We start from the raw sequence: 20,746 nt of genomic DNA, 5'->3' as shown, positions 1-20,746 counted from the left end.
ACAAATACATAGTATGCCACAGTTGCCCCCAGAAACACATAGTATGCCACAGTTGCCCCCAGAAATACATAGTATGCCACAGTTGCCCTCAGAAATACGTAGTATGCCACAGTTGCCCCCACAAATACATAGCATGCCACAGTTGCCCCCACAAATACATAGCATGCCACAGTTGCCCACAGAAATACAAAGTATGCCACAGTTGCCCCCACAAATACATAGCATGCCACAGTTGCCCCCACAAATACATACTATGCCACAGTTGCCCCACAAATACAAAGTATGCCACAGTTGCCTCCACAAATACATAGCATGCCACAGTTGCCTCCACAAATACATAGCATGCCACAGTTGCCCCCACAAATACGTAATATGCCACAGTTGCCCTCAGAAATACAAAGTATGCCACAGTTGCCCCCAGAAATATATAATATGTCACAGTTGCCCCCAGAAATACATAGCATGCCACAGTTGCCCCCAGAAATATATAGTATGCCACAGTTGCCCCCACAAATACAAAGTATGCCAAGTATATGTGCCCCTCAATTTGCTGCTCTTACTTACCTTTGTAGACTCGTCTTTCTCCTGAAACCTGGGTGGGAGCTGCTTCAGAAAAGCAGCCAATGATGGCCGAAACGGAGCTTCTGCAGAAGCTCCGTTTCGGCCATCACTGGCTGCTTTGCTGAATGAAGCAGCTTCACTGTGGCATACTTCGTTAATGAAACAGCTTCAGTTAAGCAGCCGGTGATGTCCGAAAAGGAGCTTCTGCGCATGCGCAGAAGCTCCGTTTCGGCCGTCATCGGCTGCTTTACTGAAGCAGCTTCAGCGTCGGCGTGCCAGACAAAAGTGGTCAGCGTGCCATGTCTGGCACGCGTGCCGGGGGTTGCCGACCCCTGCTCTAGAAGAAGCACTAGGAGCCTTCTATGTTGAATGCCGATATAGATGAACCTAATGAGATCCAGGCTCATTCTGTAAGTGTTTGACCAAAGGTATTGCACTGAGAATTGTTGGGATCAAAACTGAAATAATTCCTTGTGGAATGGTTCAAAGAACTTGACGCATTTCTGTGTGCATAGCCCTTTCATCCGCATTAGGAGAAGCAAAATGTTCCTTTCTCTAAGTTTAAATTATATTGACTTATGTGCATACCTTTTAAAAAATGTATGGAAATGTGCAAAAATAGAAGCATGGCATCACCAAAGAAGAAGAAATTAAATTTGTGCTGCTCCACTGCAATTTGTACATACAATAATGTACATTTATTATAGGTCCTGGAACTGTTTCAACACACATTTTTTAGTCTTGAGTTTAGTCTGCACTGCTCTGTAGATTCTCTTTGTGGTATTTATTTGTTTCTTTACAGGTATTGGTTATTCACAATATTTGTGTGTCTGCAGACAGATTGTGCATGCAGTGACCTCCTTTTAATCTTTCGTAGGCTTATATGGTATTTTTTGGCCCCTTGCATATTGTAACTGTTTAACATTGTCATATACTGTACTTTTTTCCTAAAATAAACTTGTGTTTGTAGTTGACAAGGTTTTTGCTATTTTTCACTTTTTTGGCAGTCTATTTAGATTTTTGTTCTTGGAACTTGTGCTGCACCTGCCATTTATGATTTGGTATAGTGACTGATTTCTTAGTTTAGCATATTAATAGTCATTTTAATTTCTAATAGTGAAACTAAACCAAAAATGAGATATAAAATACAATAGGTAGAGTGATCAGCGCAGAAGCTGGACGGGAGTGAATTCCAGAAAGCCTCCCAAGAATGATTAGTAATACTGATAGTACCAAGGCGCAAAATATATATACTGAAGTATAGACCATTCAACTTACTTTGCTACTTGGATTTGGACCTAAGACCTGGTAGAAGATTTGACTTTACAGCTGTGTTTTTAGCATTATTGTCCAATATAAGGACTTTGCATCTTAATTTTATTATTGGGTCTGGCCAGTACCTGTTTATTTGTTTTAGTCCATCATTTGTATGTTGAATGTTTAGTTTTATACTTGTCTAGTACCAATACAGTAATAAATATCAATTTGAATACATTTTCTACACTTCAGCATATATATTTTGCGCCTTGGGACTATCGGTATTACTAGCCAAAATGAGATATGTCCATTTTTTTCTAGCTGTCATATAATATGTTGGAAAAAAAACATTTTTACACTTTGTTGATCTTATAATTCTATTTTAAGTGAATATTAAACCTGCAAATTATGCTTACTGATTAAAATGTTTGTTTTAAAATAAGTTCCGAGATCAAAATCGTTTTATGAACTTCTATGTTAAGAATTATAGCAAAACATATAAATGAGCTTAATGTATGTAATGTAGTACATTTATGCTTCTTTTTTCTATATACTGTTTATGACAGATAGCCATGGGACTACAGGAATGTGTGCACGGTTTGTTCCCTCACACCTTACAAACAAGTCTTGTCGCGTAACTTCTTTGTGCTATAGTGAAAATGGGCAAGAGGTCCTAGTGAGCTACTCATCAGACTACATATATTTATTTGATCCAAAAGATAACCAAGGAAAAGAGCTTAAGTTTCCTTCAGCCAGTCAGAGACGGGAAGAGGTAAGTGTTCTGTTGAAAGGACTGTAATTAATTTACCTTTAATTATACTTCAGCATAATAAGGCTGATAAACCACCTGGCCCAATGAATGAAGTTCAGTAATTTGCTAAATAGTTTAATATTTATATATGCAGGGACTGATGTGAGAGAGTTCTCTGTACAGAGCTGCGGAATTAGTGGCGCTATATAAATTGATGGTGATGATGATATGGTTAAATCAGGTCTCTCTCTAACTGTGTTTGATGGCAGACTTTGCCAGATTTCTGCTGCTAGCAGTTTTTTGACTTCAGAGTTCCAGGACATCTACAGCTCCTGAGACTATTTCCACTAATCTGCACTTGCAAGCTTAGTGTGACACTGAGATCTTCTCTCTACAGTTAGCTGTCTCCTCACAATGATAGCACCATCTGGAATATTCCAGATACAGATCTATGCAATATAAAAACTAGAAAATGACTAACCCCTCATTATTATTATTATTATTATTATTATATATTTGTAAGGCGCCACTCTGCAGCACCGTACAGTAGGGAAAACAGTACATACGTAAAACAGGGACATACAAGGTAGTCAAAATAAATGCAGACATGAAAACAAAGGGTATGAAGGACCCTGCTCATTAGAGAGCTTACATACTAAGTGGAAGAGGGCATAGCTGAAACAAGAGGAGTAAATGTGTTTCAGAGTGGAAATTGGGGTAGTTGTGAGGGTGCATTAGTGTGAATAAGTGTTATCAAGGGTAAGGTCACCTCTAAAAAAGAGAAGGGTTTTCAAAGAACATGTAAAGATTTGAAGGCTGTGGGAAAGTCTGATTGAGCGTGGTAGGGAATTCCATAAGTGGGGAGCAGCACAAGAGAAGTGTCACGGGCACTAGGAGTTGCTTACCCGAGTTTCACCAGTTGGAACTCTGCTAGAGAGGCAGGGTTATGGCATGCACCTCAAAGCAGGCAGGTGAATGATTGGAGCGACACAACAGCAGGAGAGTAGAGATAGTCTGAGGAAGTCAGCGACTTGCAGCTATGGTTAGAGGAAAGTCAGTGATTTGAAGCAGTAAACTGGAGGCTGAAGATAATGTAGACACGAGGAGTGGACGTGGATAGGTGATGGTAGGTAGAGGAGGAGTCAGTGGTCTGCGTACAGCAAGTTGTACCACTGCAGTGATGGGAAGAATAGTACTGGTGCAGGTAGGAAGCAGGGTAGTCGGTGGTCTGCGTTCAGCAAGTTGTACCACCGCTATGGTGAGGAGTCTGGTCCAGGTGTAGGTAGGTAATAGGAGAGTCAGTGGTCTGCGTATAGCAAGTTGTACCACCGCTGTGATAGGAGGACTTGTCCAGGTGCGGGTAGGTAGCAGGGAAGTCAGTGATCTGCGTGCAGCAAGTTGTACCACTGCTGTGAGAAGGAATGAGGACTTGTCCAGGTGCAGGAGAGTGAAGTTGAAAGGCAAACTGTGGCTGTATGGAAACAGCGCGAGTAGAGCAATGTCTTGTGAGGCAGAGATGGAAGGCACAATGAATAGTCTGTATGGAGTAGATGCCTTGCAGGGAGGAGAAGCTGGTCACAGCAGATATGCACAATAACGCTAAGTAGTAGCGTGAGGAGATATCGTAGCTTGAGTGAAAGCTTGTCCTAAATGAAGCAATGCAGTAACACAGTCTATATGGGTACTTGTACCCTGTGCAGCAAACAACAATGGATACAACTGGTATGCGAACAATAGGCAATGGTCAGTAGAGCATACCCAGTTGTGTAGATCAGGAATCAGCTGAGAAGTGAAGCGTTATGGGAACCGCCGGTGAGTTGAGCAGGGAGCAGCGTGGAAGCTGAAGCACGAGTAGAGCTGGAAGCAGTTTGGAAACTGTACACACGAGTAGAGCTGGAAGCAGTTTGGAAACTGCATACAGGAGTAGAGCTTGAAGCAGTTTGGAAACTGCACACAGGAGTAGAGCTGGAAGCAGCTTGGAAACTGCACACAGGAGTAGAGCTGGAAGCAGTTTGGAAACTGCACACAGGAGTAGAGCTGGAAGCAGTTTGGAAACTGCACACACCTATAGAAGTTCACTGGGTGTGAGACTTCAAGATCAGCCCACTACCTAAGGCTGCAGGTGCCTTAAGTAGGGAGGGGTGATTGATCCATCAATCACATTAGTGGTCAGGTGTAGTTGTTAAAGGGACCTGCGCATGCCCAGTGCGACAGGATGGCGGACGGCCGCAGTTCCACACAGGTGTGAGCGGGAAAGATGGAGAACCACGTACCAGAGTGGAGGCACTCACACTCCGGTGAGTGACAGTACCCCCCTTTTTAAAGGTGGGCACAGAACACTTGGAACCGGGTTTGCCCAGAAATTTTTGGTAGAATTTTTTAAGCAGGGCTGGAGCGTTGAGGTCCTCAGCGCGAATCCAGGAGCGTTCTTCTGGACCGAAGCCCTTCCAATGAACGAGGAATCGGAGAGTTCCTCGCGAAATTTTAGCATCCAGGATCTGAGAGATCTCGAACTCCTCTTCTTGATGAATCTGTACTGGTTTAAGTACAGAAGGAGGAGCAGAAAAACGAATGAGAACAAGAGGTTTGAGCAGAGAGACATGGAAGGCATTGGAGATCCGGAGGTTCTTTGGTAATAGTAGCTTGAAGCATACTGGATTTATGACTTGAGTGATCTTGTATGGTCCGATGAAGCGTAGCGCAAACTTCATGGACGGAACCTTCAAGCGGATGTTTTTTGTAGAAAGCCATACACGGTCTCCAAGCTTGAGTGGTGGAATGGCTCGCCTCTTTTTATCTGCGAAGAATTTGTATCTGGCTGATGCTTTCCTCAGGGATGATCTCACCTTAGTCCAGATGGTTTTAAAGTTTTGACAAAGTCTCTCCACCGCAGGGACTTGGGTGGGAGGGAGGGCAGGAAACTCTGGGAGAGACGGATGGTGACCGTAAACCACGAAAAAAGGAGTTTTTGTTGAAGACTCATGGTACATGTTATTGTGGGCAAACTCAGCCCACGGGAGTAAATCTACCCAATTATCTTGATTGGCTGAGGAAAAGATTCTTATGAAGGTCTCGAGATCTTGATTAACACTTTCGGTCTGGCCGTTTGATTGGGGATGGTAAGACGATGATAGAGACAGTCGGATACCCAAGTTCTTACAAAGGGCTCGCCAGAATCTGGAGTCGAACTGCACTCCTCTATCGGACACAATCTCGGACGGACAGCCGTGAATTCAAAAAATCTCTTTAATAAAATAGTCAGCCAAGGTAGAAGAAGATGGTAATCCGGTGAGAGGGACGAAGTGAACCATCTTGGAGAATCTATCCACCACTACCCAGATGGTATTACATCTCTTGCTAAGAGGAAGTTCGGTGAAAAAGTCCATACTTATGTGGGTCCAAGGTTTGGTAGGGATAGGTGGTGGTTGGAGCAATCCCGCTGGTGTTCTGCGGGAAGACTTAAATTGAGAGCAGATCTCACAAGCGGCCACAAATTCTCTGACATCCTTTCTGATAGAAGGCCACCAATAACGCCGGGAAAGGATCTCAAAAGTCTTTCGTTCACCAGAATGTCCAGAGAAGCGTGAAGAATGGTACCATGACAATATTCTCTTGCGTAGAGATGGCGGAACAAGAGTTCTCCCAAACGGTAACACATTGGTGGACGAAGTGGCCAAAGTCACACATTTGGGATCCAGTATAGGATGATCGGAAGAATCCAAGATGTCCGAAAGAGGAGCAAATGCCCGGGATAAAGCATCTGCTTTCCTGTTCTTTGCAGCAGGTTTGAATGTTATAATGAGTTTGAAGCGAGAAAAGAAAAGTGACCACCTCGCCTGTCGAGGGTTTAGACATTGGGCTGTTTGTAAATAGGGGAGATTTTTGTGGTCGGTGAAGATGGAACCGGATAATGAGCCCCCTCCAGTAGATATATCCACTCCTCCAATGCGACTTTTATTGCCAACAGTTCTTTGTCACCGATGGTGTAGTTCTTTTCCGCGGGTAGAAGGCACAAGGATGGAATTTCTGTTGCTCAGATCTTTGGGAGAGAATAGCTCCTAGTCCGACATTGGAGGCGTCCACCTCGAGAAAGAAGGGAAGGTTTACATCAGGTTGCCGAAGAACAGGGGCGGTAGAAAATGCTTCTTTAAGGCTTTGGAAAGCGTGAAGGGCCTCAGAGGACCAGTGTTTAGTATTGGCGCCCTTCTTGGTCAGGGCCACAATAGGAGAAGCAATAGATGAGAAGTTCAGGATAAAACGTCTGTAATAATTCGCAAACCCCAGGAAGCGTTGTATAGCCCTAAGGGTAGTTGGCTGGGGCCAAAGTAGAACGGCATTAACTTTGTCTGGGTCCATCTCCAGACCTACTCCGGACACGATGTATCCCAAGAATGGAATTTGGGATAATTCGAAGGAGCATTTTTCTAATTTGCAGAATAGGAGGTTCTTCCGCAGTCTGGAGAGAACTTCTGCCACATGTTGATGGTGGGAGACAAGATCTTGAGAGAAGATTAAAATGTCGTCCAGATAGACTACAACGCACACGTATAATCGGTCCTGTAAGATCTCGTTCACGAATCCTTGGAAGACAGCTGGGGCATTACACAGTCCAAAGGGCATAACTAGGTATTCGTAATGCCCATCCCTGGTGTTAAATGCTGTCTTCCATTCGTCGCCTGACTTGATCCGGATTAGGTTGTAAGCGCCACGGAGATCAAGTTTGGTAAAAATCCGAGCACCTTTTATACGATCAAAGAGTTCGGTGATAAGAGGAATCGGGTACCGATTTTTTACGGTTATGGCATTGAGCCCCCGATAATCAATGCAGGGTCTTAAGGTCCTATCTTTCTTTTTCACGAAAAAGAAGCCCGCCCCAGCGGGAGAGCTGGAAGGTCGAATGAATCTGCGATGAAGGTTGTCCATGATATACTCTGACATAGCCTGTGTCTCTGGTAGCGATAGAGGGTATACACGGCCCCTAGGAGGATTTTTGCCAGGTAGTAAATCTATGGGCCAATCCCATGCCCGATGAGGTGGCAGGCGTTCAGATTGCGCCTTTTCAAACACGTCAGCGAACGGGGCATACTGTGGAGGAAGACCCGGAGGACCAGGTGTTATAGATGATCTGTTGATTTTGAGTGGTACCACTCGGGTTAGGCATCTATGATGACAATCCGGGCCCCAGGATGTGACTTGGGGAGTACTCCAATCAACTTGTGGTGAATGAAGCTGAAGCCATGGAAGGCCAAGAACGATGGGACTAGTAGTAGCAGGAAGGACCAGCAAAGAGATTTTCTCTCGGTGTAAGGCTCGAATTTGAAGGGTCAAAAGAGTCGTACAGTGGGTGATAAGTCCATCAATGATGCGAGAGCCGTCTATAGCGGTGACCGCTATGGCGGTTTTTAACGGGGCCACTGGTAGGGACCACTGGTTAACAAGAGCACTGGAGATAAAGTTGCCGGCAGCGCCGGAATCCAGAAGTGCTTGAGAGATAAAAGATTTGGTGGCTGAGAAGATGGTAACATCAAATGCACACACTTTGGAATCCATAGAAGATGGAGAGGAGTCCAGGAACCCTAACCTTACCTCTCCAGAACTGGTTAGGGCCTGGCATTTCCCGACTTCTTAGGACATGAGTTCAGGCTGTGAGTAGGGTCAGCACAATAGATGCAGAGTCTATTTTGTATTCGTCGATCCCTCTCTCTAGATGTTAACTTAGAACGTCCTACCTCCATGAGTTCCACTGGAGGGGGAAGGTGACGAACTTGAGGTGATGGGCGAGTGAACCCCTTAGAGGTGCTTGTTCTTTCAGACTCCCTCTCACGGAATCTCATGTCTACCCTATGACATAGGGAAATTAGATCGTCCAAGGAGGAGGGTAACTCTTGTGTGGTCAGTGCATCTTTGATCTTATCCGTCAGACCCTGCCAGAAGGCAGCTATCAGGGCCTCGGTGTTCCACTGTAGTTCAGAGTCGAGTATCCGAAACTGAATGACGTACTGGGCCACAGAGTGTGATCCTTGGCGTAGTCGGAGAATGCTGGAAGCCGCAGAGACAACGCGGCCAGGTTCATCGAAAATTTTGCGGAACGTGGAAATGAAGAGTGCACTATCCTCCAATAGGGGGTCATTTCTCTCCCACAGAGGGGAGGCCCACGCAAGGGCCTGTCCGGAAAATAGAGAAATGAGGTAGGCAATCTTGGCACGGTGAGTGGCAAAATGGTGAGGTTGAAGCTCGAAATGGAGAGAGCACTGATTCAAAAAACCTCTACACGTCTTGGGATCTCCATCATATTTTGAGGGAGTAGGCAGGTGTAGCGTGGAAGCAGTAGACACCTGGGATGGCACTGGGGAAGGAGAAGGCGCTTGAGGTTCAACAGTCGCTGAAACAGTTTGTAGAGGAACTCCTCGGGTGGCCAGAGTCTGGAAACACTGGAACAGATGTTGCTGCCGAACATCCTGTTGTTCTACCCGAGTGATCAGATGCTGTAGCATCTCCTTAGCTGTCTGTTCCAATCCTGGGTCTGTCATGGCCTGATCTTACTGTCACGGGCACTAGGAGTTGCTTACCCGAGTTTCACCAGATGGAACTCTGCTAGAGAGGCGGGGTTATGGCACGCACCTCAAAGCAGGCAGGTGAATGATTGGAGCGACACAACAGCAGGAGAGTAGAGATAGTCTGAGGAAGTCAGCGACTTGCAGCTATGGTTAGAGGAAAGTCAGTGATTTGAAGCAGTAAACTGGAGGCTGAAGATAATGTAGACACGAGGAGTGGACGTGGATAGGTGATGGTAGGTAGAGAAGGAGTCAGTGGTCTGCGTACAGCAAGTTGTACCACTGCAGTGATGGGAAGAATAGTACTGGTGCAGGTAGGAAGCAGGGTAGTCGGTGGTCTGCGTTCAGCAAGTTGTACCACCGCTATGGTGAGGAGTCTGGTCCAGGTGTAGGTAGGTAATAGGAGAGTCAGTGGTCTGCGTATAGCAAGTTGTACCACCGCTGTGATAGGAGGACTTGTCCAGGTGCGGGTAGGTAGCAGGGAAGTCAGTGGTCTGCGTGCAGCAAGTTGTACCACTGCTGTGAGAAGGAATGAGGACTTGTCCAGGTGCAGGAGAGTGAAGTTGAAAGGCAAACTGTGGCTGTATGGAAACAGCGCGAGTAGAGCAATGTCTTGTGAGGCAGAGATGGAAGGCACAATGAATAGTCTGTAGGGAGTAGATGCCTTGCAGGGAGGAGAAGCTGGTCACAGCAGATATGCACAATAACGCTAAGTAGTAGCATGAGGAGATATCGTAGCTTGAGTGAAAGCTTGTCCTAAATGAAGCAATGCAGTAACACAGTCTATATGGGTACTTGTACCCTGTGCAGCAAACAACAATGAATACAACTGGTATGCGAGCAATAGGCAATAGTCAGTAGAGCATACCCAGTTGTGTAGATCCGGAATCAGCTGAGAAGTGAAGCGTTGTAGCGGTATGGGAACCGCTGGTGAGTTGAGCATGGAGCAGCGTGGAAGCTGAAGCACGAGTAGAGCTGGAAGCAGTTTGGAAACTGCACACAGGAGTAGAGCTGGAAGCAGTTTGGAAACTGCACACAGGAGTAGAGCTGGAAGCAGTTTGGAAACTGCACACAGGAGTAGAGCTGGAAGCAGCTTGGAAACTGCACACAGGAGTAGAGCTGGAAGCAGCTTGGAAACTGCACACAGGAGTAGAGCTGGAAGCAGCTTGGAAACTGCACACAGGAGTAGAGCTGGAAGCAATTTGGAAACTGCACACACCTATAGAAGTTCACTGGGAGTGAGACTTCAAGATCAGCCCACTACCTAAGGCTGCAGGTGCCTTAAGTAGGGAGGGGTGATTGATCCATCAATCACATTAGTGGTCAGGTGTAGTTGTTAAAGGGACCTGCGCATGCCCAGTGCGACAGGATGGCGGACGGCCGCGGTTCCACACAGGTGTGAGCGGGAAAGATGGAGAACCACGTACCAGAGTGGAGGCACTCACACTCCGGTGAGTGACAAGAAGTCTTGTAGGCGGGAGTGAGAGGTGGTTACCAGAGACGAGACAAGGCACAGGTCAGAGGTAGATCTAAGAGGGCAGGAGAGAGAGTATTTTTATAGAGGATTTGAGATATATGCAGGTGTAGTGTTGTTGGGGGCTTTGTAGGTAAGGATCAGTAACTTGATTTTGATTCTGGAGGACACAGGGATCCAGTGTAGCGATTTACAAAGTGGTGCAGCAGATTTGGAGCGGTGAGAGAGGAAGATCCGTCTTGCAGCAGCATTTAGGATGGATTGAAGTGTGGCTATATGGGTGTCAGGAATGCCAGCTAGCAGGAGGTTGCAATAGTCAAGATGGGAGATGATGAGAGAATGGATAAGAATGGTAACATGTTAAATAAGAAAAGGGCATATTCTGGCAATGTTTTTAAGGTGGAGTCGACAGGACTGGGAGAGAGTCTGGATGTGAGGAATAAAGCAGAGGGTGGTGTCAAGTGTGACACCAAGGCAGCAGGCTTGGAAGGCTGACAAAATTATGGTGTTATTGACAGTGAGGGAGATTTGAGGGCAGTTGGTGACTCTGGCAGGGGGGGAAGATAATAAGCTCTGTTTTAGACATTTTGAGCGTTAGGTAGCGTTGGGACATCCATGTGGAGATAGCAGAAAGACAGTTGGTTACACAAGATAGTACAGAAGGGGAGAGGTCAGGGGAAGAGATATAGATCGGGTGTCGTCAGTGTGGAGGGGGTATTGGAGGCCGAATGAGCAAATTAGTGCCCCAAGAGAAGAGGTGTACAATGAAAAAAGTAAAGGGCCAAGAACAGAGCCTTGTGGGACCCCAACAGATAGTGGAAGTGGAGGGGAGGATGGGCCACAGGTAGAAACTCTAAAGGAGCAGTTCGATAGGTAGGAAGTGAACCAGGAAAGAACTATGTCACGAAGGCTAATGGAGTGAAGGGTGTGTAGGAGAACAGGGTGATCAACAGTATTAAAAGCAGCAGAGAGATCCAGGAGAATGAGTATGGAGAAATTTTCTTTACATTTAGTATAAATAAATAGTCTTCGAAAACATCTGGCTTTTCTTTTACTTAAATCACTGTCTTCCTAGTTGCAAATAACACCAAGGTCTATAGAGTTATTAACATAGAGCCAGATAGTAACTGCTCTCATACTTGCACAAATACAAAATGGCATTTAGCCTTGAAGTGGCGACTAGATTGGCGACACCACGCTCCTCCGTACTTGTACTTCAACTCCAATTCCAGGCTCTCAGAAAAAAAGATGTTGGCAAGTGTGTTATACGTTAGCATGCAGTATAGTTCTTCCACTCTTGGTATTAATACTAGTGACCCAATTTTCAAGCCAAATTTTTGTTTTATTATTTTCGCTTACTGATGCATACTCAGTAAAGCTTCACAGTTTCAATATGTATTTGTCTAATGTAAATTTTAAGACACGTATTGATGAATATATGAGTTTAAGAATTTACCTAGTTCTTATGATGGTTTTTGCAGAGCTCACCATTAGTAGAGTACATTGTTCATTCATCTCCTCCAAGATCTCTCCTGTAAATCCTACAGATTTGTGACAATCCGCTCACAATGCTGTATCTAGTAGCCTAGTGACAAACGAGGAGGGGTCCAAAATGCAAGAGCTTGTGCAAAGAAGTGGCAAACCGTACCCCCCAAGTTTTCTCATAGCCTGCTTAGAAAGGCCACAAAACTAGGTCTAATTTATAAACTTTTATTGTACAAAGAAAATAGTTATGGTTATTTTGTTTTGGTGCACCACAACAAAGTAACTAGAACTGTTTTTCTTTTGGTTTTTTTTTCTTTGTACAATAAACATGTTGGTTGTATGGTTATGTGTGGTAGCATGCCCCCAAATACGATCAATAATATATGTTTGTTTTGTTTTGATGATGAAATAAAAATTGAATGGTAAAGATTTTTGATGTTTTTTTTTTTAAATGGTAGTCAATGCGGTTGGGACTCAGCATTTCCCTGTATAGTCCTTTTCTCTACTGTTTTTGTGGTAATGTAAATTGTATGTATTGATTTCACATTTGTTTTCATCAATTAAGGTACGAGAACCACCCCTTAAACGGCTCAGGCTACGAGGCGATTGGTCGGATACAGGACCGAGATCAAGACCTGAAAGTGAACGAGAAAGAGATGGTATAATATAATTTTGTAATGTATAATACTTTGTATTTGTTGTGTTTGAAATTTAATCTTTATAATAATTTTGAAGGGTTTCATTTATAGCTTAGTCTTCAGTTACAGTGGAACGGAGTTTCAATTATACAGTAATACCTTGTTTTCAGAGGCTATTAACTTTTTTTAATTTTTTTTTTTTATTAAGACCGTTTTATTCAGCGGATACCATGATATAACATCCATGGTTGCAAAAGATAGAAGCATAGATTATCACATTATTTGGTCATATAGCAAGCATATGTCACCAAACTATGATTCTGATTGATAAGGTATTTGTAGGAAGGCTGGAAAGGAAGAAGAAAGGGAAAGGGAAAGGGGACTGGGGCCACAAGCTCCAGCTTCAGTAAAGGTTTAGAAGGCAAACTAAAAATCACCAGGCCCATAACCTTTACACTTTAGCTAAAGTTGCAATCGCCAGAGCCTTGATGGCGGGGGAGGGGCCAGAATTCGGTGCATGGTTGGGTTTAATAAATGCTGCCAAGGGAGACGAAAGATTTTCCTTATCAGTCCCGAGGTACTATGCCAAAATATTACAAGATATGGTCAAGATGGACGAAATCGAGGTATGCGAATAGACATTTGGTGACAGACTTTGATTCAATATAAAATAAAGAGTCGTTATGTCCTTGATGAAATGGAAAAGTGCGCCACTTAAAACAAGAATCAGTGGGTGGGACACTTCTAACCATGCTCTCTCACAGTTACATCCCACTTCCAGAGTACAGCGATTATTACGGCTGTTAATTTTAATAGGTTCTTTACGTAACAAAAAGTTTGGGGGACCCAACCACTGATTCATTCATGCAATCACTCAGTACATAACTGTATATACTTCAATGTATTTTTGAGTACCCACACAAACTGCTTCTAAACAAGACCGTAAGTGTTCCTTTGCATTACCTTTATGTCAGTTGAGTACGATCTAGGTGTTGAAACATCCTCTCTTATGTGGTTGGTATTAATATGTGGATCTGTGTCAGATACTCTTGCATTTCCTAATTTTCTTGTATTGTTTTATTGTTTTTGTGACTGGATCACTTATAAATAACTTTTGGTATACATTTATTTAAAGGAAATAGCACATGCACTTATTTTTGATATTGTGTATATTGTGAGATAGGAAATCGTTATCTCTGCGACTATGGTAGAAAATTTGTTTTTTTCTGTTTTAACCTTTCAAAAGCAAATACCTTATTTCTGATGTATATCTGATACAATAAGTCTTTGTTTTGAAAGCCTTTTGCATATCTTGGTGCAAGGAAATGTTTTGTTGTTCCTGTCTTTGGGAATGCGTATCATGCTACTGTCTAATGAAAGGATTCATGTTGATTGGATCTTTTGATATGTGAGGCCTTTTGAAGGCAGGAAGGGTTAATTAAGACCTTGTTACTAGATTTCCTGTGTCTAAAACAAAGATGCAGAAACAAAAATCACAGCGTTTCTAGAATTTCACAGATAGGTGTAAATATTGTTAGCTTTGCAATGCATGCAAATCTATGTTTTGGTAAACGGGGTTACATCCTGATTCTTAAAATAGCCTGTGTCCAAATCTGTATAAAATGCACTGACTTTTACACTGAAATGTATTCTTCTGATTTCAACATCTGACCTGATCACTGGTACCTCTAACCAGTGAGAGCAAATAAACATCTTGGTTCAAAGACCTGCTTGAAAATATCTTCCATGCTGAAAATCTGTGACCTACAGATTAGACCCAAACTCTAATACGTTCTCCGGCTGATTCTCAGGTTGGACCCAGCTCTCCAGTACCACCGCCCTGCCTGCTACCCATGCAGCCCTGGTCAGTGTGATAGGCCAGGGGAGATCCATCTACAGCAACCCTGATCCATAGTAGGAGGTCAGGAGTACCAGCCCAGGTACACCAGCAACGAGGTACACTAGCAGCGTCAGTTACCCAGAAGGAACATGGTTCTGAGTGCCATAAAAGGAGCTCAGTGGTGGCAGCAGGCCCCTCCCACTGTGGCAGAAGGGGCGTATTCGGAATAACGAAAGGGGATGGTGGCAAAGTAGGCCCAGCCGGTTCCCAGCAACAACAGACAGGGTGGCATAGGCGGTCCATCCTGTCAGTTTTCTTTAAAAAACACAACAAAAAAACATTTGCTTTAAAAAAAAAAAAAAAAATATCACTGGGCCCTAAACTAATAAATGAGCTGGGCTCTTCAAAAAGAGCAGGTAAATTAAAGTGGGACATCCTTGAGCTCCACTTCACTGTAAAAGATTCCTTGGTGTTGTGAATATTTCTCATCATATATTTAATTGAGTACGGAAACCAAACCCCTGCTAATTACCACTGAGAGTGTTGGGGGAACAGGATCTTTCCATTTTGACACAATTAAACAGCTGGCCACCAAACAAATATGTCTGATCAGTTTGTTGGGTCTATCGCAGATCAGAAGGGATAGGAGAAATTTAGGAGAATTTGAATATCTGTGAAGGTTGAGATCAACAGCAGTACCACCATATATGCTTAAATGTGATTGCATGACCACAGTTCCTCCAGCAGATACCAATAATAGACTTTATATACAGTCTATTTAATGCAGACACAAATAAAGCTTGGTTCTATCTAATCCTAGACCAATCTTCTGAGTCCTGGAGCACCCCCATCCAATATTCCCATTTGAGTTTGTGCAGCTCCCTTCTCTGTTGAGGAGTTGTCAAAAGAACATTATACATAGCGGTGCTAACTTTTAAATATTATAATCGATCTATATGAAAATTGGCATGTAATGGCACATACAATGGCAAGATGAAGTTTTTTGTTTGTTTTTCGTAAAATTTTCAATGGCATATGTCAAGCTAATTTTGACATGGAGCATTTTATAGAATTGGGATTGACATAGAGTGAGTAGGGTTGATAGTTTGTTCGAAGGTGTTATGGTGGACCCAGGATTTATAGTACGTAGAAATTACAAACTAAAATGTAGATGGACAGTCCTCAAAAATCATTTCATCGAATAAGGAATTCAACTTAAAGCAAGTGCATCAAAAGAAGCATGTTCTAAAATAGTGCTTCATTATCATCATCAGCATTGTTTATTTATAGGACATTACAGATTCCAAAGCTCCAAATAATTATTTTACAGATTATGACCTATATGAATACATATAAAAGATGCAAATAAATGACAATAATAATAATACAACTAAGCATAATAACATATAATTGGTTATGGATTGTTACGAGCTAGCAGTTACAGCAAACATGGATACAGGTATGAATCCCATGCATGTGAGTGAACAAAAAGCAGAAGATTCAGGTTAAGACATGAAATCTGGATCGGACAAGGTGGACAGACATGAGACAAAGGGTAGAGAGGACCCTATTCGTGAGCATTTACATACTAGAAGGGGTGTTAATGAGAGACAGTGGGTGCAAATGCAGCACAAGTGTATGAGGTGGATGGAGGAAGTAGGGAGTGAAGTGAAGGATTGCAGGTTGGTGCAGAGTCTGGTAGGGCGAGGAAAGGTTTTCCATAGGTGGGAAGCAGCGTTGGCGAACTGTTGGAGACGGGAGTGGGAGGAAATGAGAAGAAGGGTAGAGTTCAAGGTCAGAGACAGAGCAGCATAGTCGACGCTGGGTGCAGGCTGGGCTGGGGGGCATGGGGGCACTTGCCCCCCGGGCCGGGCCTATAGTGGGCTACTTTGGGCTGGGTCACCTGCATTTTTTTTTCCTTTAAAATGTTTCTAATAGGCTGCCGAGTCGAGTCTTGCCCCCCAGCCCTCCCTTGCCTGGGTGTAACTTAGAGTTGTATGGAGGGGACGCGTAGATGAGGGTCTTGTAGATGAGGGTAAGCAGCCTGAACGTATTTCTATAGGCAATGAAGAGTGAGTGAAGGGATTTCTAGACTGTAGCAACAGATGAGGAGTGGAGGGCTAGTAAGATTAGTCTAGCTACAGCATTCAGGGTGGATGTAGAGGTGAAATGCAGGTGAGGGAAGGGCCTATGAGCAGTAGGTTACAGTAGTCAAGGCAGGAATTAATCAAAGTGGATCATGGCTTTAGTTATTTCTTGAGTAAAGAAGCAGTGTATTTTGGCACTGTTGCAGAGGAGATTACAAGACTGGAAGAGGGACTGGATGTAAGGGGTGAAGCTGTAAGCAGAATAGAGGATAACACAGAGACTGTGCTTGGGTAACAGGAGAGAGTGATATGACATTAGCAGGTGGAAAGTTGATAAGCTCAGATTTCATCATGTTAAGTTTATGGAAGTTTTGGGTCATCCAAGTGGAAATGGCAGAGACATGTGTGGGGTAGGAAAGAGGGTGAGAGGTCAGGGGAGGAAAGGTAGATTTGCGTGACACCTGCATAGAGATGGTAATGGAAGCCAAAGGGGCGTAGAGTAGAGGGCCAAGAACAGAGCCTTTGATAACACTGTTAGAGAGAGGAAGAGTTAGAAGTAGAGACGCTGAAGGAGTGATTTGACAGGTAGAGGGTGAACAAGGAGAGGGCAATTTTACGAAAGCCAAAGGAGTGAATGGTGTCAAGAAGAAGTGAGTGATAGACGCTGTCGAAAGTGGTGGAGAGATCATGGAGTATGAGAAGGGAGAAGGGGCCCTTTGAATTAGCTAAAAATAGGTAATGGTCACTTTGGTGATTTCACATTTGGTAAGTGAAAAAGGTCAACGAGAGAGTGAGAGGAGAAAAAGTGGATTAGATGGTTGAAGACCAGTCATTCAATAATTTTGACAACAAGGGTGATCAGAGAAGTGGGGCATAGTTGGATAGAGAGGAAAGGTGAAGAGAGGGCTAATTGAGAATAGGGGAGATAACAGCATGTTTGAAGGTGGACATGAAGACCGTATTAGAAAGGGAAAGGTTAAAGAGGTGAGCAAGATACAGGCAAGTACTGGGGGAGAGGAAGTGGAGGAGCTTGGAGGGAACTGAGTCGAGGGTGCCGATTGTGGGTAAAAAAGGAAGAGTGGAGAATACATGTGCTACCCCTGAAAGACAGCAGGAGCATAGAAAGCTAAATTAAGAGAACTGTTATGCAATGGGTATACCTGAGACTGGATGACATACTTGATTGGGCAGTTTATTGAAAGCACAAAAGTAGGATGTTTAGAAAGAATAAAGCACACATAAATGGCAGGAAGGTTTTTTTTTTATATAGCTACTGTTGCAAGTGCATACCATATGGCAATAAATTTTCCAACAATTAAAACCAAACAGTTTGGTTAAATAAGAGGGGTATTGGAGGTGATAATGGAAAAAGTGAGTGTTTAAATTGTTAAAACTAGAAAGGACTATACAAAGAGTGTAGTATATATGTGTGTATGCGAAAAGAAAATCTGGTTAACAAAGATTGAAACTGAAAAAGTGTTTGCTTAAGAAGGCAAGTCCATTCCCAAAACTGTTAATCAAACACACAAACAGCAACAAAAATTAATTTGATAATATTAGGCCACTAAATGATCAACTAGGATCAATTTTTGTAGCAGATAAAAGAAAAATGATATTTTAAATATCCTGTTTTTGTCTATATTTCCATAAAGAAGTGCAAAATACTAATAAATAAATTTAGTACCATTTTATTTTGATTTTTTTTAAAAAGCCCAGTGGATTCTGTCACTCAAGTGCTCCAAGGAAGTGCAGAACTTCAGGCTCTCTTCAAAGGACTTCCTTGAACCAAATGGTCCATCAAGCGTCAAGGGTTTCCACAAGGCCAGAGAGGCTCCCTTTTGCCCTGGGTTCTGCTGAGATTACCCCCAGGGCACTAAATCTCCTAGAATAACTAGTGTTGCTTACTTTGAAGAAAAAAAAAAGCCACTTGGAAATAACCTAATTGATATGTATAAAAACATTGAGTTAACTTATTGTACCATACATAGGGGACATCTTTAATTATTTAACTAGCACATGGATGAAGATTTCACCATCACCATAGAAAGGAGTTCTTTACCAAAAAAGGTTGGTTAAGCTGCGGAATTCCTTACCTCAAGTGGTGGTAATAGAAAATTCACTAACAATTTAACAATTAGAATTTAGGCTTGTACATTTTTTCTAATTGTTAATTATTTAAGTCTGAAAGATAACATTGAAGTCTGTAGGAGTACACATCACTTAAACTGTCTGTGTCAGGAGAGGAGAGTAATGAGATATTTCTGTGATCTCCACACCTTTGCTCACACAGAAATGTAACTTCATAAGGACAATATCTTTGCTCCTTCCACAGACCAACGTGTGTGTGTGTGTGTGTGTGTGTATATGTATATGTATGCATGTGTATATATATATATGTGTGTGTGTGTGTGTGTGTGTGTGTGTGTGTATATACATATATATATATATATATATATATATATATATATATATATAAAATTTGTGTGTGTATGGATATGTATGTGTGTATGTATGTATATGTATATATGCTGAAATTGGATTTACATCTGAAAGTATGGCTTCAATAAAAAAAAGAATTTTATGATCTAACACAGCAGCTTTTTTTTTTCTTTATTCGTGCACTTGTTTTGAAGATGTGATATTAAATATTTCTTAATTTTTCTAGGCGATCCAGTCACTAATGCATCATTGATGCAGAGAATGTCAGATATGCTTTCAAGGTGGTTTGAGGAAGCAAGTGAAGTTGCACAAAGCAGTCGAAGAAGAGGAGCAACTCAAAACAGAGGTGCGTTATTTTTTGTTAGCACTTATGTCAAAGGTGTCGGATATTTTGCTGAAGTGTAAATGTCAACTGTCCAGCACCGTTATTTTGATAATAATTGTATAATTTTCTGCTATGCAAAACTCAGCAATTTGGCCTTGATAGTTTTTTGCCCTATCTCCTATATCCCTAAACTCTCTTACAATACTGAATAACCCTATCGTTTGGTGAGAATTACAATGTGGAATCTTGAACAATTCCGGATAGCCCTAATTTAAGATTATATGCAGGCGATATTGTGCTGACATTAACCAAACCTTTGACACTATGCACAGACTTGCTCCTTTGTCTTTTATCTTCCGTTGTTTCTCAAATCCAGACATCAGGAAGCACTAACAGTGCATATATTCCAAGTCTCCTCACAAAATCAAGTGAAATAAATTAATACCCCCGTGGATCTTTTTAAATGTGTCAGTCAGTGCATGTTTTCCCTGCTGGAGCACAGGTATATTCACTACTGTTAGGGTTCCTGAAAACTGGATTTGTGAAACCCTGTTCCTGTGCTTTCTTGAATATTAATTGCAATTCAATTTTACATTTTCCTGCAGAATTTATATATTTAATGTTTGTTTAAATATCACATATACTGGCTAAGATATGTGGCAGCTATGAGAGGCATTGTCCTTTTCAAAATAACCTACTTATTTAGTTGTCTTCTGTTTCTTACTCTGAAAAAGGTTCTTCATTCATCACTTGATAAATGTATCTGGGATGGCAAAAACAAGTAATGTATAGGTTGTTGGTATGAGACTTAACTGCCTTTTCAATTTTACATTTTGGCCTAGTACAGTTGGCTTTTTGAAATGGAAAAGCCTTCTGGGTTCAATGCGAATATGATTGAGCCAACTTCTTTGCCAGCAATGTGGTCTTTTGATCTTCGAGAGACACCTCCAATTCATCTACAACAGTTGTAGATTCTCCATTCTAAGAAATCTTCTGAAATATTATCTCCTTTTCCTTTGCAACTGATTTTTTTACCCACAATAGATTTTGATATCATGCAGTGAAACTAGTGTCATTGGATTTCTTTCACTGGAGCTTTTACTCTTTAACAGGAATATGTCTTTGTGTGAGTACTTTCACCTGAAACATTTTAAACAATCAGCCACAGGCGTTCTGCCCTCACTATAAAATGCCATTGAATCTTAAATTTAACCCAAGGGGTTGCGTGGATAGAGCCATAGCCACTTTGCTTCCAAGGTTGTAGATGTGCAGAGGATATGGTACATTTCTGGTGGAGAGGCACACTAGAAAGATGTGGAATCTCTTGTAGGAAAT

At 42.5% G+C, this 20,746-nt stretch overlaps 1 protein-coding gene across 7 annotated transcripts in view; it reads left to right on the top strand.

Moving 5' to 3' along the window:
* DCAF6 (DDB1 and CUL4 associated factor 6) overlaps positions 1-20,746 on the top strand; it is a 291,082-nt gene that overhangs the window by 105,616 nt on the left and 164,720 nt on the right. For all 7 annotated transcript variants that reach the window (XM_075195604.1, XM_075195606.1, XM_075195607.1 and 4 more), the window contains exons 8-10: positions 2,385-2,590; positions 12,648-12,741; positions 19,313-19,432. In XM_075195604.1, coding sequence (XP_075051705.1) covers positions 2,385-2,590; positions 12,648-12,741; positions 19,313-19,432 — 420 coding nt within the window. The remainder of the gene's footprint in view (positions 1-2,384; positions 2,591-12,647; positions 12,742-19,312; positions 19,433-20,746) is intronic.

Source organism: Mixophyes fleayi, chromosome 2, assembly GCF_038048845.1.
Source record: "Mixophyes fleayi isolate aMixFle1 chromosome 2, aMixFle1.hap1, whole genome shotgun sequence".
NCBI lineage: Eukaryota > Metazoa > Chordata > Amphibia > Anura > Limnodynastidae > Mixophyes > Mixophyes fleayi.
The sequence above is the reverse complement of the archived record's forward strand: the minus strand, read 5'-3'. Positions and strand labels throughout refer to the sequence as shown.